This window comes from Narcine bancroftii, chromosome 5 (genome assembly GCF_036971445.1).
Source record: "Narcine bancroftii isolate sNarBan1 chromosome 5, sNarBan1.hap1, whole genome shotgun sequence".
Classification (NCBI taxonomy): domain Eukaryota; kingdom Metazoa; phylum Chordata; class Chondrichthyes; order Torpediniformes; family Narcinidae; genus Narcine; species Narcine bancroftii.
In genome coordinates, this window is record NC_091473.1 from 63,411,780 (window position 1) to 63,438,355 (window position 26,576).

The window sequence follows — 26,576 nt, forward strand, 5'->3', positions numbered from 1 at the left end:
AAAAAAATTCTCCCTACTTAAAGTAATTTAGCCCTAAAATGTTTATGAATATTTAGAGCCATTTGGAAACCATGCAGGTAGTCTCCTTGCTCTGACACTCCTCTCCAATGCTGTTAATTTATTCTCCAATACCTTAATGCCAATTCCAAGGGTGGAAAGTCCCTTTGCATCCATTGAAGTAAATTGGATGTGCTGCAAATCTAGACAGTTGGCTTAATGTAGCTTGATTCAGTGAAGGGAATTTATTTTTTTATATTTTATATTCATGTTTAAATATATTTAACAATTATACAGAACACAAAATGCAGGACATTATTGACAGAACAACATTGAGACATGGCAAACTCAACTTTGTAGGGGAAATGAAAAATACAGCAAATTCTCCCAATACAATGAAGACAATCTTGCTATAAAAGTGCTGTATGTGAATGGTTATAAATGTTATATGCATCTGACATTTTATGAATTATATAAAATGGGAGCAGGAGAAGGCCTTTGCTCCTGCACCACCATTCAATATGATCATGGTTGACTATACGACCTCAGAACCTTATTCCTGCTTTCTCTCCTTTAGCCATAAGAGCCACCATTCAATTCCTTTTTAAATGTATCTAATGAAATGGTCTCAACAACTCTTAGTGGCAGGGATTTCCACAAATTTACAACTCTCTGAGTGAAGAGATTTCTCCTCATCTCAGTTGTAAATGGCTTCCCCCTATCCTTTCTGGAGGGTGGGGTGGGATGGAAACTGGAGCACCCAAAGGAAAACCACACAGGTCATGAGGAAAATGTACTAATTCCTTACAATCAGTGGTAGATTCAAACCCGGGTCATTGGCACTGTAATATTATTGCGCTAAACATCGTACCCAATGATTTTGGTTGAGAAAAAATATTGATCAAGACATTGGATAGAAGGATCTTGCTATTCTCTAAAATGTCTTGAGGGAATACTACTATTAATTGCTAATATAAACAGTGACATCCAGGCTACGTTTTAATATTGTTGAAGCCTGAGTTTCACGTGACCTATGATTGTCCAAGGAAGAATGAAGAACTTGACAGTGGGTAACAAGGCCAAGTCAACTACTGTTGCTTTTTGGGAAAGCCTTTGCTCTGTAGCTACTTTACCAGATTGGATTTCTGAATTTGTAGCAACATGAATTGTGAAATAACAACTCATATCTTCATTTTCTGCAGGGATATATCCACCAATGTCATTTCATCACCAAACAAAGGCCCTTTCTCCATGGAAGAATGTTTATTGAGTGCTCAAAACAGCTACAACCTCAGTGATTCCCCCAATGGTGAGTCGCATGGTGGACCACACAAGAAGCGAACCCAGTTTCCAAGCCACGTAAGGTTTGAGGACGAGTCCACCCTGGAGGCTGCAGTCCGCTACCAATTGCGCAGGAAGGGTGGCCTTGAGTCTTCCATTCGAAGCATCCCGGGGTCATTGCAGCATAAACCTGGACTTCCATCTGATAGGATTCTTGAGAAGGAATACATGTTGGGATCTGAGTCGAGGAACCTTAGCAAACCCTTCCATAGGGACACTGAAGTGATCAGGAACTGGAATTGGAAAAGTGGAGTGAATCCACTTGCCACTGGCAAAGCTGGAGAAAGTACATTTGGCAAGGCCAAGGGCACTCATTTTAATGCAGCACTCTGTATTGATGGGAAGTGTAGCTGCTGTGGCTCTTATATAATTTCAGCCGCCAAAGCCATTTGCATTGACCCACCTTCTTATGAATTTCCAGATGCTAGTACCCTACACCAAGGCAGGGAACCCCAAAGACCCAGCCATCACAAGTTCCCTGCATCTAATGCAGTGGAGGTAGGGACCAACCTTGGTGTGGAGGCTCCAGATGTGGGAGCATTTGCTCCCAGAATTATACCTTTCTGGGTTCTCCCTTCACAGCACAGAATCAAAATTGAACCGATAAAGGAAACTTATATCGGGGAGATCACTTCCATTGATGATGTATCAGTAACTGAAGGTAATGCTGCCAACACTGTTCTTCAAGAAATGAAAGATTGCAGAGAGTCTAAGATCTCAACATGCTGTTCTGCCATAATGCCAAAGACCAAAGACAGCTCTGCAAGCAGTATTGAACTGAATGCCATAGGCATTGGGAACCAAGAAGCATAGTGACAGAGGACAAATCAAAGTCGAGAAGAACAGCCATTGAGAGACAAGGAGAAGGTCACCAAAGAGCTCACCGCCAACTCTGCAGCATTCCAGAGTCAAGAGACTGGGCTGACTGGCCAGAGGGCAGTGTTTCAATATCAAAGCGTAGTCATGAACAAAGGGATCAAGTTGCGGAAGTTTCCCCCACATCAACACAGCTCCATCCTTCCTCTTTTCCTGTCATGAAACCAATTCAAAGTTCCAAGCAGAATAGAGAGAATCCCATCTTGTATTGCTCACAACTCCCCCTCCAGAAGTGCACAAGCTCTCTCCAAATTGGTCAAGTCAAGAAGATTCCTTCTTCAAATTTCCAGAGGAGATTCAGAGTGCCCAACTCTCATTTGCTGAACATATCATTTCCCACTGACTTTAAAAAAAATAGGTTGGGTCAAGATACTCTTCCCAAGAGGCCAATGATCAATGAAGACCACATGACACACCTGGCCAATTCCCAAAAAAACAAACCGGTAGTAACCCAGGACAGTGTTTTAATACATTTGGATCCCTGTCCCCCTCAATACAGGCTCATTCCTTTAAATCCAGAGGAGAATAATGAAAGATCATCTTATTCAAAAATCTTTGCAGAGAAGCCTTTGCTTCAACCTCTACAGAGTCCAAGTGGTCCTGACCAACAATTGCCAAATGACCACTCTGCTATTACGCCAGTTCCCTCTGAGTTCCGCTGTTCAGCAGCCAAGTGGCAGCAAACATAGTTCAGAGGGGTCACAGATCAGAAGATGGGGAAAAGTCAGAAACACCTAAGGCAGCTCACGGATACAAGTGATGGGGGCTGTTGTCACCTGAGCATAAGGACGTCCATCAAACTTACCAGAAGGCCAGAGTTGTCTTTTTGACGAAAGTGGCGCAAATGATTCCTCATCCATGCAGAGCAGAGAAAAACAGAAGGACAAAGCAGGTACGCGAGTGGTAAGCAAGCCAAGAACTGCTGGAAGAACTCAGAAGGTTAGACAGCATGAATGGCTAGAAATGTTGACCTGCTGAATTCCTCCAGCAATTCTCTGTGCGCTCAAGATTCTATCATCTGTAGCTTGTGTTTCTCAAGTAGGGGTTGGCAGGGGGGTCGGGTATGGGGGAGGTAGGTGACTGATATCAATGACTGAATGTTTTGTCTGCAACCTGCTTCACATTAACTAAATTTTCACCTGAATGCAAACTGCTCTTTTTTTCAGTGCTAGGCAGTCTCCAGTAGAACAGACAACAAGAACTTACACATTCGTGGCCAGAAGTTTGCCATCCATCACAGTATCTTAGGCAGGACAGTAGTTGTCTAAGGGCACTATTTGATATAAGCATTCGCTCAACTCCAAATACAAACAAAAGACTCACTCCATAGAGCCACTGAGTCACTTCAGCCCAAATCCTCCAAGCTGACCAAGGTACCTTCATGAACTAGAAACATTTTCCCCATATCCCTCTGAACCATTAATATCCATGAACCTTCCCAAATATCATTTAAAAGTTGTAATTATACCTGCATCTACTACAGCTGACAGCTCGTTCCATACACCCACCACATTTTGTGTTCTCTGATAGTGTGATCAGTGAGACTAACTGGGAACAGGGAAATCAAATTGGACTTTCTCATTCTCTTCCGGGATAAATTCCTGATATCAAGAATTTATTGTCCATCACTAATAACCCTTGAGGGGATGAGGGTGAGACAATATTCTAGAGAGAGAATTGCTGGAGGAACTCAGCAGATCAGCATTTCTATCCATTCAAAGTATTCCAACAGTCTTGCAGAGGCTTCAGGTACTGGAATTTCACGGAAACAATGAGGAGCTGGAGGATCTCGGTCCATCAGGTAGTATCTGTGGAGAGAAATGGTTGGTCAATATTTTAGATTGGACCCTTCATCGAGGCTAAAGTGGGAAGAAGTGATATCAAGCATATCAAGGTGGGAAAAAAAGAGAAAGGAAGATGTGGAAGAAGGAATAAGAGATACTGGAATTAAGATGGGGGAGGTGGAGAGACAGGTAGATTGGGAAGGAGGAAGATTAGGAAACAAAGCCAGAATGGGATAGGTAAAGAAGAGATGGAAACCATGGAACCAGTTAGAAGTAAGGGTAACCTAAAATTAGAAAAATAAACATTCTGCAAAGGTTGTGCAGAAAGAATATTCTGCATAGCATTTATTTTATTCTTATATTCTATTTCTTATTATATTCATGGTTGGCATAGCGGTTAGTGCAACGCCTTTACAGTGCCATTGATTGGAACTGGGGTTCGAATCCCACGCTGTCTGTAAGGAGATTTGTATGTTCTCTCTATGTATTTTCCCTGGGGGCTATGGTTTCTTCCCACCATTTGAAATGTTTCTTTTCTTTGGCTTGGCTTCGCGGACGAAGATTTATGGAGGGGGTAAAAAGTCCACGTCAGCTGCAGGCTCGTTTGTGGCTGACCAGTCCGATGCGGGACAGGCAGACACGATTGCAGCGGTTGCAAGGGAAAATTGGTTGGTTGGGGTTGGGTGTTGGGTTTTTCCTCCTTTGCCTTTTGTCAGTGAGGTGGGCTCTGCGGTCTTAGCATCTTTTGAGGGGGAGGACGTGGAGGGGGAGGACGTGGAGGGGGAGGACGTGGAGGGGGAGGACGTGGAGGGGGAGGACGTGGAGGGGGAGGACGTGGAGGGGGAGGACGTGGAGGGGGAGGACGTGGAGGGGGAGGACGTGGAGGGGGAGGACGTGGACCTGTCCTCGGGCCTGCGCAAAGGAGCTTTTAGGTGGAGTGCAGTGCGCGCAGTACTGGCCCCACCCTTTACACCCATGGTTCGTGTGCCGTGGCCAAGCAAGCTGGGACGTGGCAGCGAGGTCCTTGGGTCGTAGGTTTTATATCGGAGTGGCCTTCTCCTATGCAGGTTTCTTACCCGGGCTGGAGGGGCCTGCCTCCCCTCCTAGGTCGGTCCATACTGCCCGGACCGGGGCCTCCGTCTGCCTCACTCGACCGAGGCCCCAGTCCGGGCACAGGGAGAGCAGCAGCGGCCCCGGCCCCGGTCCGGGCGAAGGGTAGACGGCGGCGGCCCCGATACGGGCAGGAGCAAGGGGGAGACGGCGGCCCCGGCCTCGGTCGAGTGAGGCAGGCGGAGGCCCCGGTCCGGACAGGGAGTGGGAGGCGGCGGCCCCAGTCCAGGCACAGGGAGAGCAGCAGCGGCCCCGGCCCCGGTACGGGCGAAGGGTAGACGGCGGCGGCCCCGATACGGGCAGGAGCAAGGGGGAGGCGGCGGCCCCAGTCCGGGCACAGGGAGAGCAGCGGCGGCCCCGGCCCCGGTCCGGGCGAAGGGTAGACGGCGGCGGCCCCGATACGGGCAGGAGCAAGGGGGAGACGGCGGCCCCGGCCTCGGTCGAATTTGAAATGTACTGGGGGGTTAACTAGGTGTAAATTGGGTAGGACAGGCTTGTGGGCCAAAATGACCAGTTACTGTGCTGAATGTCTAAATTTAAAAAAATTAAAATGTTGTTCCTGAGAAGTTTGTGTTTGGTCTCACCCTAGCTGAGGACACATATATCTGTGTGGGATCGATGATGGAAATTGAAATGGTTGGGCACTGGAACCTCTAGCTTAGACCGACAGACTGGTGTCTGGCGAAGTGGTCACCCATTCTGAGCTTGGACTCACTGGGTCTGCAGGAATCAATAGTTTTGCTGTACAAAAGGTTCCAGTGTTTCCTGATGAAGGATTAGCAATATGTAGCTGTTGGGAAAATAAGTTACTTAGATAGGAACTTGGCAGCTTGATGTGCCTGCTACATTTTCCCTTCTAGTTGGCAGTGATTGTGGATGTGCTAGGCATAATCAAAGAAGCTTTGTCACATCACTTCAGTGCATTTCCTAGGTGACAGCACACATATGGTCAGAATGAATTGTTAAGGTGATAGGTGAGTCAAGGTGTCTGCTTCATCCTTGATGTGGATGAGAATCATATTGAAGCAAGTGGAGAATACTCCCTCCACAGACTCAAATGTTTGAGCAGTGTTGGGCACTACCAGTGGCCCCAATAATCACAAGGACAATCACTGAGGGGAATGATAGACTTTATTGTGCTGGCCCAGATCCAAGCTAGGGAAGTGCAGGGAGGGGAGAGGTGGCTCGACCTTTATGGCCGAGGCCACAGGGGAGGAATCCAGTGGAGAGTGTCATCAGGGGACGGGCCAGCCCGTGCCTTTACTGGCCAATGACTATACACAATCCATATCATTACATTCACCCCCTCATTTTAAACAGAACCCCCGTCCCTCATTTTAAACAGAACCTCCGTCCCCTTTTACACAACCAAAAACAATTTTTAAAAAATCTAACTAGAGGTTCAGTCGCACCGGCGACTTCTTCCTTCTGCAGGACCGATGGGGAGCAGATGTGTCCATGCTCTGCTGTTCGGGTGGGGAAGCTGTCCCAGGGGGGAACTGTCTGGGGTTGGGGTGATGACTGAGGGCTCCTGGTGGGGGGGGGGGGGGTTTAATGTCTCCCAGGGGACCGACTCTTGGAGAGGAGACCCGAGCAGCTCGGCCTCTAGTATTGAGTTCCAGTGTGGGGTGGTCAATGGTGGACGGGGCTGTTTTGGGATCTCCGGCCCTTGCTGGTCTTGAAATCAACACTGAGCCATTCAAGAGGGTGTGTGGACTTAATAAGGTGTGCCTTTTTGGGTTGGTAGAACTGCAGCTTACATTCAGTGCAGATCTGGCAGAGTCTGGTCATGGACCTGACGTCCTCAACGGAATACAGAAGGTTACGAGTCTTGATAAAGTGGTATAACCTTGTGACTCCAGGGTGGCACAGACTGTCATGAAGGGCCTGGAGGCAGGTGAGATGCGCGCTGGCGCATGTCCCCCGGGATAGAGCATCTTGGTGGATCGTTGAGTTTACCTGGTCAGTACAAGATGACGTAATTATAAGTGGAGAGCTCAATCCTCCACTTAAGAATCTTGTCATTTGTTATTTTACCCCACTGTTTAGTATTAAACATGAAGGCCACAGCCCTCTGGTCTGTCAGCAGGGTAAACCATTTACTGGCCAGATAATATCGCCAGTGGCGCACCGCCTCAATGATCGCTTGAGCTTTCTTCTCGACCAAGGAGTGCCGTACCTTGGGCCCGTGCAGGGTGCAGGAGAAAAATGCTACTGGCCTGCCTGCCTGGTTAAGTGTGGTGGCCAGTGTGAAATCAGAGGCATCGCTCTCCACCTGGAACGGGATGGACTTGTCCACGGCAGCATCGTGGCCTTTGGGATATCTTCTCAGATCTGATAGAATGCAGCTTGGGCTTCCGCCAATAACAGGAAAGTTGTAGACTTAATCAGGGGGTGGGCCTTATCGGCGTAATTGGGCACCCATTGTGCATAATAGGAAAACAGCCTCAGGCACCTCTTCATTGCCTTTAGGGTGTTTGGGACCTGGAACTCCATTAGAGGTCGCATGCAGTCAAGGTCCGGGGCAATGACACCATGTGCCACGACGCATCCAAGAAGGGCCAGGTGGTCTGTGTTGAACACACACTTGTCCTTATTGTACATCAAGTTGAGGGACTTGGCCGTACGTAAGAATTTTGCGAGGTTTGCGTCGTGGTCCTGCTGGTCATGGACGCAAATGGTGACATTGTCAAGATATGGGAACGTTGCCGTCACCATCCGATCCATAACCCTCTGAAAAGCAGAGACACCGTTTGTAACTCAGAAAGGGATCCGCAGGAAGTGAAACAGTTTGCCATCGGCCTCGAAGCCTGTGTAGAGCCGGTTGCTCGGGCGGAGGGGGAGTTGATGGTAAGCTGACTTGAGGTCAATGGTTGAAAAGACTCTATATTGCATGACCTTGTTGACCAAGTCGGCTATCCGGGGTAGAGGCTACACATCCAACTGGGTGAAGCGGTGATGGTTTGACTGTAGTCAATCACCATCTCTGGCTTGCCTGTCCCTCTGACCATGAGGATCTGTGCCCTCCAGGGGCTGGAACTAGGGGCTATGATCCCCTCCGCCAAGAGTCGCTGAACCTCGGCCTGGATGAATGCCATATCCTCAGCACTGTAGCACCTGTTCTTGGTGGCGATCAGTTTACAATATGGGGTGAGGTTCGCAAATAGTGACGGAGGGGCCACCCACAGGGTGGTGAGGCTGCAAGTCGGTGCCGGAGGCTGGGTGCTCAGTTGGGTGGGGGGGTCCGTAAGCTGTGGGTTACAAATGGTGAGTGGCGGTTGTGGGCCCCCAAAAGCCATTGTCATACTCCTGAACTGACTCTGGAAGTTGAGGCCCAGGAGGATCAGCGTGCAGAGCTGGGGCATGATCAACAACCAAAAGTCATTATAACATTCTCCCCCCACCAACGTCAGAGACGCCACACAGTACCCCTGGATACAGGTTTGCTGGTCTTTTGCTGCCATTGATACCGATCGATCATCGGCCAAATGGAGATCGAGAGTCTATGGGCCATCTCAGGGTGGATAAAACTTTCAGTACTGCCAATATCAAAGAAGCAGTTCGACTTGTCCCCATTCACCTCGATCAACATCATGGAGTTTGTGATCGGGTGAGGGCTGGCTTGGTTCAAGGTGATCGATGACAGGATGGGTGGGTTGTTTTTGTCGTTGGTGGGGAGATCCGATGTCCAAGATGGTGGCCTCCATGTTAACCATGCTGCCAACATCGATTAAGAAGGCGGAAGTGGTGTTGTCAGGGGCGGAAGTGATGTCGTTGCCGAGGGCTTCCTCCATGTAGAGCAGGGGTGTCAAACTCAAATTCACGGAGGACCAAAATTAAAAACTTGGACTAAGTTGAGGGCCAAACTAAATATTTATTGAAAATTTTCTACAACATCTGGATGTTTTCTCTTCTTTCAACATATGTAATGTTAAACTTTTTCTTATTAAAATAAATGTTTAATAATAGTTTTGGATAAACTCTTTCATTGTCATTGTCATTGGCCCATTTCCTTTAGCATTCTGAAACCGTGCACATGACGAGTCAATGAGGGATGATTAAAGCAATGGTCTTCAAACTATTTCTTTCCACCCACAGACCACCTTAAGCAATCCCTTACTAATCACAGAACACCAATGGCACAGGGACACGAGTGGAAAGAAAAAGGTTGAGAACTGTCGTATTGTGGTAACTCCACATCTGATTAAGTTAATTGTTAGGCAAGTGGTCAGAGAAGGACCCCCTCCCACCCCAAGAAAGGCTTAAATCACAGGAACAAAATAAGCTTCCGTCTCACTGCTCCCAATCTTACACACAGTCCTGATGTGGAATGTGGGGTCGCAGCTCCACGTTCACCCGAGTTCAGGTGCTGTCTGTGTGGAGTTTGTACGCTCTCCCCTTGTCTTGGACTAACAGGTCGGTCGCCTGACGAAGGCACTCGAACCCCCCGTTGAAACGCTGGCGTCCGGGGCGGTGGAGGAATTGGCTGAGAAGAGCGCGTTGCTCCCACCCCCCTCTCATGGTTGGAGAGGGATTAAACTGCGATCTCACGGCGCCGGGCTCGACTCCAACAAAAGGAGCGGGAGGCAGGGTCCGCCGCGCACGGAGCGAGGGGGAAGGCATCGCCAACGAGACGTTCGGTCCGGCGTCGCCGCTGAAGCGCAGACCCAGCGAGGATGGTCCCCAGCTCCAGCCACGTCTGTGTGTCCGGGAGCCGGGCAGGCTGAGTGATGCGCTCTGATCCCCGAGATTCGGGACTCTGAGATCCCTCCACACTTCCGGCGTCTTCATTTTCACCTTCAGTGTGCATGCGCTATACTGGTGCGGCGGCCAGCGGGCCAACTCTAATATATATTTAATATGATCTTGCGGGCCAAATATAATTATAATTAATTTGGCCCGCGGGCCAGAGTTTGACGTGTGTGATGTAGAGGATGGGAGTGGCAGCGAGTAAGATGGCACCCCCCTTACTGCGCCCGCGGCCGCCACCGGAAGCTCCTCAGCCATGTACGCCCTGCTGCTTTGGGATGGGGCTCTGGACCTGCAGACTAGTTGATAATGGCCCTTTTTCCCACAGCCCAAGCAGGTAGCTCCTTTTGCGGGGCAGAGACGTCGTAGGTGTCTTGCTTGCCTGCAGAAGTGGCACCTCGTGGATCCTGGCACCACTGCAGCCGCAGTCAGGTCGACTGTCCCCGACGCCAACTCCCAGGATGGCAGCCCTCATGGCAGTGCATACTGGATAGGCCCGCTTCTGCCCGTGATCAACTCTGTGTGGCGCTGGGCCGAGTCTAAAGTCCTGGCTAATTGGATCACCCATTTCAATGGGAGTTGATCCTCCTCGAGGAGATGTTGTTGGATATAGTCCAACTTCAACCCCGACACGCAAGCGTCCCGGACCAGGTCTTCCATGCACTGGGCCCCCGGCCTCTTCGATAGTGGTTCCCCAAACAATCCTTTCCCAGTATGATCAGGGCTCAGATGAACTATTCTACTGACTCACCAGGCTTCTGTTTTCTGGACGCCAGGAGGTAAAGGGAGTAGACCTCGTTGATCTTGGACTTGTATAGCACCTGTAGCTCTGCCATCGCCTCGGTGTAGGTCATGCAGCTTCTGATGGCCTGGAAAGCCCTCTGGCAGACTCTTGCTTGTAGAACTTTCAGCCTCTTCTCATCCGAGTCGATCACTCCAGCAGCGGCCTCCAGAAAGTTGTTAAAACAACTGATCCAAAGAGTTTTGATGCACCCGGGACTTGGGGATCCCCCTCTAGCTGATCAGGGCACAGCAACTTCTCCATTACCAGAGACATTAAAATTTTATGTACAATAAATTGTTGGGCACTACCAGTTGTCCCAATAATCACAAGGCCAAAGACTGAGAGGAACGATAGACTTTATTGTACATAAGACTTGAGCTGGCCCAGATCCAAGTAGGGAAGTGCAGGGAAGGGAGAGGTGGCTCGACCTTTATGGCCTAGGCCACAGGGGAGAAGGTCAGGGGAGAGTGTCATCAGGGGGTGGGCCAGACTGTGCCTTTACCGGCCAATGACTATATACAATCCATATCATTACAAGCAGTCAGGTCACAAGCATTGAATAGATCTGGAGCAACAAACAATCCAAGCAGTATTAGTGAGAGGGAACCATCATCAAGCCTGAGAGTGCAGGTGAAACAGCCAGTGTAATGCAGAAAGAGTGGGATAAGTAGGACAGGGAGCCATTAGGGGATTGGAGGACTGGTAAAGGATGATGGACACATTGGGAAGGGTGGACTTGGGACTGGCAGGTCCTGGAGAAAATGAGGGAGAGACAACAGGAAGATGTCAAACAGAGCAGGATCCACCAATCCCACTCCCCATTGCCACACCAACATATCTGTCCATAGCCTCATGTACTGCCAGGATGAGGCCACCCACAAATTGGAGGAACAATATCTTATGTTCCATCTCAGCAGTCTCCAAACAGATGGCATCAACATCGACCTCCAATTTCTTTTAAGCATGCCTCCCTCCATCTCTCTCTCTTTCCCTCATCCCTCTATCTCCCTTCCTCTAGCTCCCCACCCCCTTCCCTTTCTTCTCCTATCAGAGGGTATCTTTCTCAGCCCTCTGTCCCCTCCTCTTATCAGCACTTTTTATGCATTCTCCCCCCCCAGTACAGGACACTGAAGTGTTTGGGACATTTGGCTTTACAGGTGTTTGTGATTACTCTGGTATGTTTAATTGCTTCATTGGTGCAAGTATAAGAGAGCTAGGTTTGCTTCTAAGTCTGTAGTTTCCATTTTTCAACATGAGGACTAGAGTTGTGCCCCATTGAAAGTCAAAGAAGCCATAATGACACTGAGAAACAAGATTAAAACAGAAGAGACATTGGCCAAACATTAGAATTACCAAAGTCAACTGTTGGAATATCATTAAGAAGAAAAAATGTACTGGTGAGCTTAATAATACAAAGGGACTGGGAGGCCAAGGAAGACCTCCACTACTGATGACAAGAATTCTCATCATAATGAATAAAAATCCCCAAAAGCCTGTCCAACAGATCTGAAACACTCTTCAGGAGGCAGGTGTGGATGTGTTGTCCACAGAATACTTCATGAACAGTAATACAGAGGCTATACTGAAAGAAGCAAACCACCAGTTAGCCAGAGAAACCATGATGGCTGGATTACAGTTTGCCAAGAAGTACTTAAAAGAGCCTGCAGAATTCTGGAAATACATCTTGTGGACAGATGAGACCTATATTAACCTGCATCAGAGTGATGGCAAGAGCAAGGTGTGGAAGTGTAAAGGATTTGCCCAAGATCCAAAGCATACCACCTCATCTATGGAACATGATGTTGGGGGTGTTATGGCCTGGGCATATATGACTGCCACAGGTACTGGTGCACTTATCTTCATTGATGATGTAACTGCTGATGGCAGTAGCAAAATATATTCTGAAGTGTACAGAAACCTCTTATCTGCTCAAGTTTGAGCAAATGCCTCCAAACTCATTGGATGGTGCTTCACCTTAAAGCAAGACAATGATCCCAAATAACAAATCAGTTTTTCAAAGCTAAAAGTTGAAACATTTTTGAATGGCCAAGTCTGTCACCTGATCGAAATCCAATTGAGCATGCCTTCTATATGCTGAAGAGAAAACTTAAGAGACAAGCCCCCAAAACAAGCAGGAGTTGAAGATGGCTGCAGTAGAGGTCTGGATGGACATCACCAGAGTGATGTCTATGAAACACAGACTTCAAGTAGTCATTGCATGTGAGGGATATGCAACAAAGTGCTAATCATGACTACTTTAATATACAGGCATACCTTGTATAACACGATTTTAAATAGCGTGGGTTTTGATATAACTCGGTGGTCCCTGTGCTGAGCAGGCGGTCCCTGACCCGGGTGGACAGTTCCCATTTCGGGTGGGTGGTCATTGTCCTGGGTGGACAGTCACTGTTCTAGGTGGCCACAGTCCCAGGTGGACAGTCACTGACCTGAGTGGACAGTCACTGACCTGACTGGGCAGTCACTGTCCTAGGTGAGCAGTCACCATCCCGGGCAGTCACCATCCCGGGCAGTCACCGTCCTGGATGGACAGTAACCATCTTGAATGGGCAGTCACTGTCCCAGGCAGGCAGTCACCATCCCGAGCCAAAGGCAGGCATCCAATGATCACCTGGGTCTGTATCTCTGCAGCCCCTAAACGTCCTTCACCCCCACCCCCTCCTCACCCGACAGATCACACACAATGAGTGTTGTGGGGCAGCTGGAACTAAAGAAGTACAAACTACTGTACATTAGACAAATATTTTCTTAAATAAACAATGTTCACTTATTGCTAATAAAAATCTTTGTCATTTTTCATTTTAAATATCCCTTTTAAATATTTTATGCACATATTTGCATAAGAGTTCTAGGTAAAAAAATAAATATTTATGGGATTGGAACTTCTTACATTAAAGTACATTGTAATAATGGTGTGATTTTTTTATAACACTGAACTTGTTTGGAACATATTAACCGTGTTATACAAGCTATCCCTGTACATACCATTGCTATGTTGCAAACATTATGATGCCCTGAAATGGGGGAACAATGCATAAAAAGTGCTGTAATTTCTACATGGTCAAACCAAAATGTATACAAATAACCTTGAATAAAATGTGGAATGTTCATTTTAATCACATGTGAATTGTTTGATCACAAATTTAAAACTGTGGAGCACAAGGGCAAATAAAGGAAAAAAGTGTCTTTATCCCAAACATTATGGAGGGCACTGTATATGATTAATGAGAACCCCAATGTAAGATTATGTTCAAAAAGAATGCAAGTTAGAAGCATAGACATGTTATTTATCTTCAGAATTGGGTGTTATTCAGACATAGTTTGAAAAATTTTATTTGCTGATGTTATAGTTTAAAACTTATGAATATTGAAATTTCTTTGGAATTCTTCACCTCAAAGAGATGCAGAGGACAGATCATTGGAATTATTTGAAGTGCAGATAAATAACTTTGCTGAAAGATCACGGTATTGAGGGCTATGGGGAACTAGCATAGAAGCGATGAGGTCTGGGTAAGTTCAGCTCTGATCATACAGAATGTTGGGGAAGACTGGAAGGGACAATGGTTTGCTCCTGCTCCTATTTTCTTGGGCTGTTGTATGCTTTTATGTCTGAACAAATTGACACATTCTCCCCTTTTTCACAGAAAGTCAGCATGCAGCAGTGAAGACACAGCCCCAAAACATCACTTGTGAGGCACTGACACCCATCTCGCCCTTGGTCCAGGATGGAGACAGTGGTTTGCCTAAACCTACTCAACCAGGAGTCAGCCATTGTGAACCACTGTGGTCAGGGACTAGGACAGCAAACTGCAGAGGCAGGCCCATTCAACAACTAGCCAGCAAACCTTCAGATGACAATCAGCTCTCTCTGTGAGTTAAAGTTTCCAAAACATTTCCCTGACTAAATTGGTCACTTTGTGGAGAGGGAAGTCTCAGGATAGATGCATGGTAAATCAGCAAAGGGCATATTAATTCTGGGCTAATCAGAAAGAAGGGATAAAGAAAATAGACATATCAGCTGAGGTTCATGGCTAATCTTCACAGCCCTGACCTAAAAGGTTGTCTAGATTCATCTCGAATGCCCTTACAGGTAGGATGAGAAGGGTAGATGCAGCCTGTAATTAGAGGGTATCTGTTACAAGGCATCAGACGCCAGCTGTGGATTGGTTGAAAACACATTTTCCATTTACTTTTGAGTTGGAAGGCTGAGGAGTGCACCCAGCAAACTGGGTGTTCAAGTTCTTTGCCCAAACTTGAGCACATAATCCAGGAAATAATTCACTGCCATGTGAGATCTTTCAAAGGAACTGTTCTTTGAAAGTGATATTTATCCCACAACCAACATAAAAGTAACTTGATTGTTTGTGTTATTTTAATATGTTCATTTTGGCTGTTCTATTTCCTCACACCCGTATTGAAACTATTATGTCCAACAGATGTAATTGGCTGTTAGGCATCTGAAATTATGATATATGTTGCAGAAAAAGTAAGCCTTCTTCTCCAAAGAAAGGGAAAATACAGAAATTACAGCTTAATTGCATGACTAAAGAAAGCAAGGATTGTTAGATCGGAAAGCAGAAAAAGTGGAAAGGATAGTACACTTTAAAAAAGTCCCATTGACAGGAGAGTCAGGAACCAGAAGAAGATTGTTCAACACAAACTATTATGATGTAGGTAAGAAGCAATGCCTAAAAGCCAGATTCAATACTAACTTTTAAAAGGAAAAATTAATATATATTTGCAAAGGAAAATATCACACAAGTTAAAGGAAAAGGGCAGCAGTTAATTCTTTAGAATAGAAATTTGAGAAAGGCTTAATGGGCTGTGAATGGCCTCACTCAGTCATATGACTTGCATCTCCCTCTGAGCAGAGCAGTAACATGGCCCACATCTCCTCCCTTTGAGACTGAGAGTCATATGACCCACATCTCCTCCCTTTGAGACTGAGAGTCATATGACCCACATCTCCTCCCTTTGAGTCGCAGGAGCAATATAGCTGAGATCTCCTCCCTCCAAGACTGAGATTCATATGATGCACATCTCCTTCCTCTGAGCCACAGGAGAAATATGGCTGACACCTCCTCCCTCTGAGACTGAGAATCATATAGCCTGTACCTTCTGTGGTTAGCACATTATTTTAGTCTTGGACAACAATTGGGATACTGTGCCAGTTTTACCCTCATATATTGGTTGAAACTGAAGCTTTGGAAAGGTGCAAAGGAAAATGATCAGACAATTCTCTTTACCAAGGTCTGTACTTAATTAAGAAGGATGGACATCAGAGTAATTTGATTGAGATTATAACATGATGATGGAAATAGATAATGTGCAAATAAATGGTTTGTTTTAATTAAATGTGATAAGGAATATTTAGGCCACTGTTTTAAGCTTAAAAGTGAGGTTACATGCTGACAAACAAAACAGATAATGCTGGGAATATTCAATGGGTCAGACAATTCCTTTGTTAGAACTGGGCAAGAGAGAAAAAGAAGTTGGTTTTCAATTGCAGAGAGAAGTGAATAGGACAAAAAGTGGGAGGGGGGGATGGGATAACATGAGGATATGCTGTCAACAAGGCAATTAGGTTGATGAGGGTGCTTGGAGAGAGAGAAAATCTGACCAAAGAAACACGAAACCTATGAAATGAGGGAAAACACAAACAACCACACCCAGAAAGGCAGGTTTATGAGCAGAAATGTTAACTGCTCCTCTATCCACAATGCTGTCTGACTTGCTGAGTGTTTCCAGCATCTCCTGTTTTTATTTCAGATGTCTTGATTTTCACACATTGCACTGTTCTCTGTAAAGAAGTGGCAGCTATCCACTGGGCAGCAGGTCAGAGAACTCATTCAAATAAGAGCTAGGTAAGGCTTGGACTTGAACATCTCACTCTTCTTGGTAATTGTCTGGGACTGAACCAGGTTGTTAGAAATTAAAGTACCTTTAAAGAAATTGCTCGAGACAAAAATTGAGAACAAAGAACATTTATTACTACAACAATGCAAAGTTGGGTGCTTCCCCTTACCCTGGGAATACACACACATACTGGGGCTCACCCAACTTTTATACAGTCAATTTCAGTATCAGAGTGCCCTCCCCCTTACATTCTTCTGCCCCCTGGATGGGTTTGGCATAGGCAATCCTTCCTGCCTACGTGCAGTTTCAGTACACTTGGAGGACCAGGGGGTATCCTGTGGGTGTCCCATCATGTCATTGTCCTTATTCACACCTTCCTGATTCTCGGGGCTACAATCTCTTGGTATGCGGAGTTGACTCATTCTATCTAGGGTTGGCTAATTTCATATGTATAAATCTGTGTATGGTAAGCTAATTAGATATGTAGGTCAACAGCATCGAGTCCACGCTGCTGAAGATCCAGCTGCGCTGGATGGGTCACGTCTCCAGAATGGAGGACCATCGCCTTCCCAAGATCGTATTATATGGCGAGCTCTCCACTGGCCACCGTGACAGAGGTGCACCAAAGAAAAGGTACAAGGACTGCCTAAAGAAATCTCTTGGTGCCTGCCACATTGACCACCGCCAGTGGGCTGATAACGCCTCAAACCGTGCATCTTGGCGCCTCACAGTTTGGCGGGCAGCAGCCTCCTTTGAAGAAGACCGCAGAGCCCACCTCACTGACAAAAGGCAAAGGAGGAAAAACCCAACACCCAACCCCAACCAACCAATTTTCCCTTGCAACCGCTGCAATCGTGTCTGCCTGTCCCGCATCGGACTGGTCAGCCACAAACGAGCCTGCAGCTGACGTGGACTTTTTACCCCCTCCATAAATCTTCGTCCGCGAAGCCAAGCCAAAGAAAGAAGAATGTAGGACTTGGTACTTCTGTCCAGGGCTAGGAGACCTTTATCTGATCCAGACTACCTCAACTTCCTACATTCTATTGTACCTTACCATTCCTTTTCTTAGTCTTATGGTCTTGTCACAAAGACTAGAAGATTCTTATGTTAATCGTGCTGACTCTGCTTTCCTGCATCCTAACCCCCAAGCTTATCCTGTTTGTACTGGTTACAGCCATTAACTGATGAACTTTAGTTTCTTCCATGTTCATAATTTGAGATCAATTTTCCCATCTCTCACAATCCTCACTTTTCTTTTAGATCAGTAATACTGATCTTTCAAGTGTAAGGTGTTGTTTTACCCAGCTGGTCAATAACCGAATTGTAATCTCTGTGTAAAGTCTTTAGGTAGGGGAGCACCATGAAGGTCAGAGTAGCGAGTCCAGCTGCTTATTAGGGTTGCGAGTATCAGGCTCCAGTTCTCAGTAAAGAGTCTAGTCCATCCCACATCAGTCCGAAGTTGCCACGTCTGAACATGGGCAGATTCACGTTGAAACATTGAAGCAGTGTCTTTTAACCACCCGACTTTTGTAAGCATTGTCCTGACGAAGTCTGTGAGAAACGCTGCCTTCAGCAGCGAACGAGTAGCAGTAGTCAGGCGGTTCCGTTGAATTGTGGCTAGTATCTGATGTCCTCTTCAGCCCCGAACCCTAGGGCCACCGATCTCCGAAGGCTGTCTGGAGCCTGATATTAAAGTGCCAAGCAGCTCACGTTGTTGGTAAATGGTGCTCCCCTTCACGGGGTGATGAAAAGAGACCAAGCTGGGGGGGGATTGTTTCTTGTGATTTAACTGTGTGTTGCGTGAAGCAAGGCTGTGTTCTCGCACCAACCCTCTTTTCAATCTTCTTCAGCATGATGCTGAACCAAGCCATGAAAGACCCCAACAATGAAGACGCTGTTTACATCCGGTACCGCACGGATGGCAGTCTCTTCAATCTGAGGCGCCTGCAAGCTCACACCAAGACACAAGAGAAACTTGTCCGTGAACTACTCTTTGCAGATGATGCCGCTTTAGTTGCCCATTCAGAGCCAGCTCTTCAGCGCTTGACGTCCTGCTTTGCGGAAACTGCCAAAATGTTTGGCCTGGAAGTCAGCCTGAAGAAAACTGAGGTCCTCCATCAGCCAGCTCCCCACCATGACTACCAGCCCCCCCACATCTCCATCGGGCACACAAAACTCAAAACGGTCAACCAGTTTACCTATCTCGGCTGCACCATTTCATCAGATGCAAGGATCGACAATGAGATAGACAACAGACTCGCCAAGGCAAATAGCGCCTTTGGAAGACTACACAAAAGAGTCTGGAAAAACAACCAACTGAAAAACCTCACAAAGATAAGCGTATACAGAGCCGTTGTCATACCCACACTCCTGTTCGGCTCCGAATCATGGGTCCTCTACCGGCACCACCTACGGCTCCTAGAACGCTTCCACCAGCGTTGTCTCCGCTCCATCCTCAACATCCATTGGAGCGCTCACACCCCTAACGTCAAGGTACTCGAGATGGCAGAGGTCGACAGCATCGAGTCCACGCTGCTGAAGATCCAGCTGCGCTGGATGGGTCACGTCTCCAGAATGGAGGACCATCGCCTTCCCAAGATCGTATTATATGGCGAGCTCTCCACTGGCCACCGTGACAGAGGTGCACCAAAGAAAAGGTACAAGGACTGCCTAAAGAAATCTCTTGGTGCCTGCCACATTGACCACCGCCAGTGGGCTGATAACGCCTCAAACCGTGCATCTTGGCGCCTCACAGTTTGGCGGGCAGCAGCCTCCTTTGAAGAAGACCGCAGAGCCCACCTCACTGACAAAAGGCAAAGGAGGAAAAACCCAACACCCAACCCCAACCAACCAATTTTCCCTTGCAACCGCTGCAATCGTGTCTGCCTGTCCCGCATCGGACTGGTCAGCCACAAACGAGCCTGCAGCTGACGTGGACTTTTTACCCCCTCCATAAATCTTCGTCCGCGAAGCCAAGCCAAAGAGAAGAAAAGAAAGAAGATGCAGCTTGTCTGCTAACATTAGCATGGGTATCATTGAACTTGTGAGTTGCAGCCTGTCTGTGTACATTAGCATATGTATTAACTCTCTCTCTCTGCGACATGTACAATCCTGACTACCATTCTGTCTGTCTTTGTCCCACCATGTCCTTTGTGCTATCGCTTTAAAACTCCTGTCTTTAATACCTGTGTAGGCTAAGATACAAATTAGATGTACTCCACTAAAGCTGTTCAGTTCCCCTGGTCCGTATTGGAATCCCTTGTTAACCCATATCCCACTATGACTATACATTAAATCTATGCCCTGTCTACATTCTAAAGGAGCACAATTGTAACCTCTGCTGCCCCTATTCCAGGAGGACTTAAAACATAGCGAGTAATGAAGTGACATAAAGAGTTAACAAACAATACCCCAATAAATGAATAAACAATTAAAAATACAACAATAAATGTATAAACAGTTAAAAAAATACAACAATAAATGTAACATTACGGCACTTTGTCACGGCACAGTGTAAGTTTCAGGTCTGAAGGATGAGGAACTGCACGCCAGGTTGAGGGTTGAATCTGTGTGTCGTGATGTTGTGGTTCAGAAGCTGGTTTAATTCTTTGAATGTGGGTCCAGCCTTTCTCTCTTGTTCTTACTGCGGTGTCTGTAATTAAAAGTACACAGCAGGGACCATCCCAGGCAGGTTTTAGTTGATCCTCTTGCCATGCTTTTACATATAACCAATCACTAGATTTTAATAAAATGAATAACAATCTGACTTTCCTTTGTGTTAGTGTAAAAATTGTAAAATGAAACACAAACCATATTTGCATGGGTTTTGAATATGTTAGACCTTATTAAAATGCAGTTGGAGCTGCTTGTCTGTATGGGGCACAACCCTCCAATTTGTTAGAGTACATAACAGACATTGTAGCACAAGAGCCTCTGCAAGAGAACTTGAAACATATTCAACCTTTAGTTCTGCCTTAAGTAAAATGCCTTGTGCCACAGCTCACAACCATATTCCATATAATAACCATATAGCAATAACAGTACGGAAACAGGCCATATTGGCCCTTCTAGTCCGCACCGATTTACATGAAACTCCAACTAGTTCCACCTACCTACTCCCTGCCCATAACCCTCCAACCCCCTCACATCCATGTACTCATCAGTGCCACTGTAATATAGTTGAACTAACCGCTGCACTACCCAAAGTGAGACAAGAGCCCATGCATTTTCTGACTAAAGGTCACAAGTGCAGCCAACAGATTACTTCAAGGCACTTTCAGCCTTGCTCCTCTGTGCAGCCATGTAATCTTTGAGAAGAGGCAAACATAACCAAGGGCATTAAAAGGGTAAAAATCTGGCAATTTTCTCTCCACAGAGAGCATTGGGGAGCCTGGAACCGATTGTTGATTTTGTAAAATGAAGTTGAACAGGCTTGTACACATTTTCAGACTGCTTGTGCAGTGAGTGCCATACACCATGGTCTTCTGATTCATTGGTGAGGAGGTGATCAGTAAGATGCAGCAGTGGAAGTGCTTGCTCAAAGGCTGGAGGAAAATTAGACTTAGACCTGGATTTGTCAGAATGATAAGAGTTTATCTAAAGCTGGCTTTAGATAGAAGAACATCACAGGTGCTCCTCAATTTACGATAGGGTTGCGTTCCAGCAGACCCAGCATAAGTTGAAAAAAATCTTAATTGGAGACGTACCTTGTCTAACATTGACAGCACTGTATCAGTCCTCATACTGATCCCGCTGCCCCACTCTCTAACGACAGCGCTGTATCAGTCCCCATACGGATCCCACTACCTTGCTCTCTCCCAACAGTCCCTGTAAGCTTTCCGAAAATGTGATTAACCAACGAGGAAATCAATGATGCTTGTGATGACCTTTAACACATTATATGAAAGTAAATGACAGTCATGCTATTGTGTCATCGTAAAATCATAAGTAGGGGAGCACCTGTATTACCTTTCATATTTTTCCAATGTTGATTGCACACACAATCATTTAAGTACCGGCTAGTTTCTATAATATTGCACTTAAAGTTTTGCTGCATGAATCCTGGAGCTTGTGGAGTCATTAGTGAATCAAGAAATATTGGTGCCATGCCAATTTCTCTGTACCATGCCAATTTCCCAGTCCTGAAGCCGGGACGTAGTGAATAGTATCAGGTACAAGATCTGTGAGTAATTAATGCTATTATTCCTATGCGCCCAATTGTTCTGAACGATGCCACCAATTTAAATCATATTCCACCTATTGCAGTACTCACACACCACCATAGACCAGTTCGCAGGTTTATTTCTCCATTAAGCTGAATCCACTCGCGCAGGGTTTACCTCCGTGATCATTTACAATGTAACTTCCGCACTACCGGATTTAAATATAAACCTGATGAATGGGGGAAAGTTATCATGAATTAAATAACAGCGGCAATACAGAGAAATTGTGCTGAGGCATTAATTTCACTCCGGAGGAAAATGCACCAGAGAAATGAATGATTAAACTTATAGGAATCCCCATAGGAATCCCCAGAGGTATCTTTATTCTCCAGAGGTGGGTGATCTTTAAACTCACGGACCTTGACTGCTGAATGTGTAGAAGAAATACCTCTAACTGCAAGACAAGAGCCTGAAGCCTCAATTTCAAGTGCCACAGTGCACTTAAAGGGACATGCACACTCCCCCTTCAACTGGCTGATCCAGCCACTTTACACATCAGATCCTTTCTTTATCTTACATACACTTAAAATAAGACGTGTAGAACTCACCCTATTTGCGCAAACATTTCTCCCTGCAAATGTTATAACATCACAACTCTCAGGTACTCCCTGTGCAAAATCACATTTGAATACAATTTATTTCATAAATTGGAATTAACTGGTAGTTAAATTCACTAATTCTACAGTATTGAAAAACGATCATTTATGACATTTAATTTTTAGCATGAATTTTAATCAATATTGGTCAGTGACTGAAGTGGGAAGTCGTGATTTATGAAATTATCTCTGGTCTCTACTCTCCCACTCCCGACGCTTCTCCCAACATTCAGGAGCTGGCACACAGTCCCTGCCTTTTCCATGTTACTCATCTACTATTCCTTTAACTGCTTGCATCAAAATGTTAGCCTTTGCTTTCTGCTTATCCTCAGATGTCTGGACAAATGCTTTTTGTGTGATCTGTAGAAGCTGGGTTATTCCCTGCTCATGCCAATTTTCTGTCTTTTGTAATTTTCTCCTAATGTCTGGGGCTGAGTTGGTAACAAAACCTGTTAGTACCAATTGTTCCCCTGCTGGGGATTCTATGTCGAGACCCCCATATTGTATATATATTTGGTCCCAAAAATTGGTCTTAACTGTTCGGCACATCCCTGGGGATCTTCTATCAGGGAGGTCAGTTCTTTCTTAAAGTTACGCACTTCAGTACTGGACAGGGGCACATTTACGAAACCGAGACCCTCTCCCATGGGAACTTCCCGCAGTGGTCTCATCCAATTGGTTTCTGGCTTATTAGGTCTGGGTTCCTGCTCCCTGGGAAATGAATCAAAGGGTTCTGCCCTTTCTTCCTGAAGAGTCTCACGCTGTTCTGAATTAAAGTTACCTCTCTCTCCTGTCAACAGAGGTGGTAATCAAGTGCTTTGTGAGCAAGTTATCATACCACTCCTGCTCTCTTCTCTCTTCTCTAGTGGTGGGGGAGGTGGGGAAGGTGCAGAAGGGTAGGTCATAGGAGGGGAAGGAAAGATAGGAGCTGGCATAGGAGGAACATAAGGTGGAGGGAGGGAATGTAACACATCCCAACCCTGTGATTCAGGGACAAAAGGTTCCTCCTCTCTCTTATCCCTGAATTCTTTCTCATTCAAAACCAGTTGTTCAATGGGTCCCTTGAGCCAGCAGGCTGCATATTCCCTGCTCTCAACATTGTCTTTCTGGTTTTGATAGAGCCATAGGTTCAAAGCTTGACACATCCATTCATCCTTGGATCCGAATTTTGGCCAGTACACGGAGCTCCCTTTAACCGGGTATTTAACCCATTCAATACAACAATACCTGACCATTGTCAGTTTGTCTTTCCCACGGGTCTTTCCTGTGCCCCACTCAGATAACATCAACCCAAGCGGGCTGTACGTAGCTATCTGGTGTTCACATCCTGAACCAGGACTACAACAATACCTGACCATTGTCAGTTTGTCTTTCCCACGGGTCTTTCCTGTGCCCCACTCAGATAACATCAACCCAAGCGGGCTGTACGTAGCTATCTGGCGTTCACATCCTGAACCAGGACTCTCTTCCTTGCTACTCATTATTCCCATACTTATAAACAAGTAAAATTACTCTTACCGAGTTCCAGTAGCAATGCTCTAGCGCGCTTCCTTCCGTCGTTTGTTCTCAATGCCTCTTCTCGGATATCACTCGCTTCTTCCACTGACCAGCCACCCGTCGCCCGTGAGTCCAGCTGAATCAGCCGGGGTGCACCTACTCTCGTCGTTGGGGTACTCTGTCAGTGGAGGGAGTGTGATCCCGGACGAGTCCCCATTTGTTAGAAATTAAAGTACCTTTAAAGAAATTGCTCGAGACAAAAATTGAGAACAAAGAACATTTATTACTACAACAATGCAAAGTTGGGTGCTTCCCCTTACCCTGGGAATACACACACATACTGGGGCTCACCCAAATTTTATACAGTCAATTTCAGTATCAGAGTGCCCTCCCCCTTACATTCTTCTGCCCCCTGGATGGGTTTGGCATAGGCAATCCTTCCTGCCTACGTGCAGTTTCAGTACACTTGGAGGACCAGGGGGTATCCTGTGGGTGTCCCATCATGTCATTGTCCTTATTCACACCTTCCTGATTCTCGGGGCTACAATCTCTTGGTATGCGGAGTTGACTCATTCTATCTAGGGTTGGCTAATTTCATATGTATAAATCTGTGTATGGTAAGCTAATTAGATATGTAGGACTTGGTACTTCTGTCCAGGGCTAGGAGACCTTTATCTGATCCAGACTACCTCAACTTCCTACATTCTATTGTACCTTCCCATTCCTTTTCTTAGTCTTATGGTCTTGTCACAAAGACTAGAAGATTCTTATGTTAATCGTGCTGACTCTGCTTTCCTGCATCCTAACCCCCAAGCTTATCCTGTTTGTACTGGTTACAGCCATTAACTGATGAACTTTAGTTTCTTCCATGTTCATAATTTTAGATCAATTTTCCCATCTCTCACAAGGTTGCTTCACTGTTAACTATATGTTTGAGGCTCTGATAGCTCAGTGGCTAGAGCACTGGTCTTGCAAACCAGAGGTTGTGAGTTTCTTCCTTGCTGGGGCTTCATTTCGGTGAGGGGTGCTTGACAAAGTGGTGACTCTCTGTATTCATGTATTTCACATGCATGTTACATTCTAAATGTAGTATTACGAGGCAATGATGGCAACTTTACCTTGATGTTACTTGGGTCACATATCTATGCCATCACTACTTTTGCCTCTTTGATACTATCTGACTCTACCCATGCCACAGATTATCTGCTGCTTAAAAAACCTTGATCTGGGGCGGCAAGGCTAACGTAGTGATGAGCACAGTGCTGTTACAGTGCCAGTGATTGGGACTAGAGTTCGAATCCCACGCTGCCTGTAAGGAATTTGTACATATTCCCCATGTCTGCGTGGTCTCTAGTTTCCTCTTACCCTTCAAAACATACTGGGGATTTTAGGTCAATTGAGTGTAATTAGGCGCCACGGGCTCATGGGCCGAAAGGGCCTGTTACTGTGCTGGATGTCTAAATTTAAAATTCTTGTCACCTCTATGACAAATCAAAACATTTCCTTGTTTTACCACGTGCAAATTTGAGATATTTGGCTATTTCAATTCTGTGCCTCAGGAGGCAGTGGAAGCTGCTTCATCAAATATAATGAAGCTACAGATAGGATTTTTTTCATAGTAGGGGATCTAAGTTGGATGAAGCTGAGTCCACCACCAGATCAGCCATGACTTTATTAAATGGCAGAACAGGATTGATGGGCCAGATGGCCTCTTCCTGCTCCTATTTCTTTTTCTTGCAATGTTTTTATTTGTTTTATCAAATAAATGTTCCACAGGTACATAACAATAAAATAAAGTATTAACAAATCTTGTATATCAGTACAAATAGTACTGAGACAAATGATACATTAAAAAATATCTAATTCAATCCCTTCCCTTCGGAGGTTACTGACTAACACAAACAACCCACTACTAATAATAAAAAAAGGAAGGTAAATATTGGGATCAAAAACCAAAAATTAGTTAATCTTACAAATGTTGAAAGTAATTAAGAAAATGACCCCATAAAAAAACAAAGTTAAGACTCATTTCAGTAGCGGAACATCTAATTTTTCCCAAAGTCAGTCATGCCATCATATTGGACAATCATTGATTGAGTGGGAGGGACAGCATCTTTCCATCTCATTAAACTGACCCTTCTTGTGATAAGGGAAGCAAAGGAAACTCCATGGGATTGTGAAGCAGTCAGAATTAAACCAGTTGGCCTACTTATTCCAAAGAGAGCAATAAAAGGATTTAGATTCAAATTAATATTAAGAACTAAAGACAAGGTACAAAATACCCTTCCCAAAAATTGGAAAGAGAAGAACACAACCAGAACATGTGATGCTGTGAACCTTCTTCAGTAATACATTTATCACATTTAGATTAGAATAGAATTTAGCCAATTGGACTTCGTCATAGTGGGCCTAGTGTACTCCCTTAAATTGTAATAATGAGTGCTTAGCACAAAGAGAGGATGAATGCACTCGTTTCAGAATAGAATTCCATGTAGTTTCACAAGATGGCTATTGAAAATCTTGTTCTCATAGATTTTTTAATTCTGTTCCCTAGAATTTAAAAGTAAAAAGGGCAGATACCACCCGTTTATAATTAGGAACATTTAGGTACTCAAGTTGGATTAATTTAGAAATTTAATCTCCTCTTCTCTTGATACTTGGAGCCTTTTTTAGCATCCAAATTAACTGATAATTTTGTTGTTAGACATACATTGAGAATTTGGTTTCAATTTAGGGAACGTTTTGG

General features: G+C 45.6%; 1 protein-coding gene across 3 annotated transcripts in view; it reads left to right on the forward strand.

Annotated features, from left to right (window-relative positions):
- kiaa1614 (KIAA1614 ortholog) overlaps positions 1–26,576 on the forward strand; it is a 170,323-nt gene that overhangs the window by 26,706 nt on the left and 117,041 nt on the right. For all 3 annotated transcript variants that reach the window (XM_069937605.1, XM_069937602.1, XM_069937603.1), the window contains exons 4-5: positions 1,200–3,106; positions 14,304–14,529. In XM_069937605.1, coding sequence (XP_069793706.1) covers positions 1,200–2,151 — 952 coding nt within the window. In that variant the 3' untranslated portion in view covers positions 2,152–3,106; positions 14,304–14,529. The remainder of the gene's footprint in view (positions 1–1,199; positions 3,107–14,303; positions 14,530–26,576) is intronic.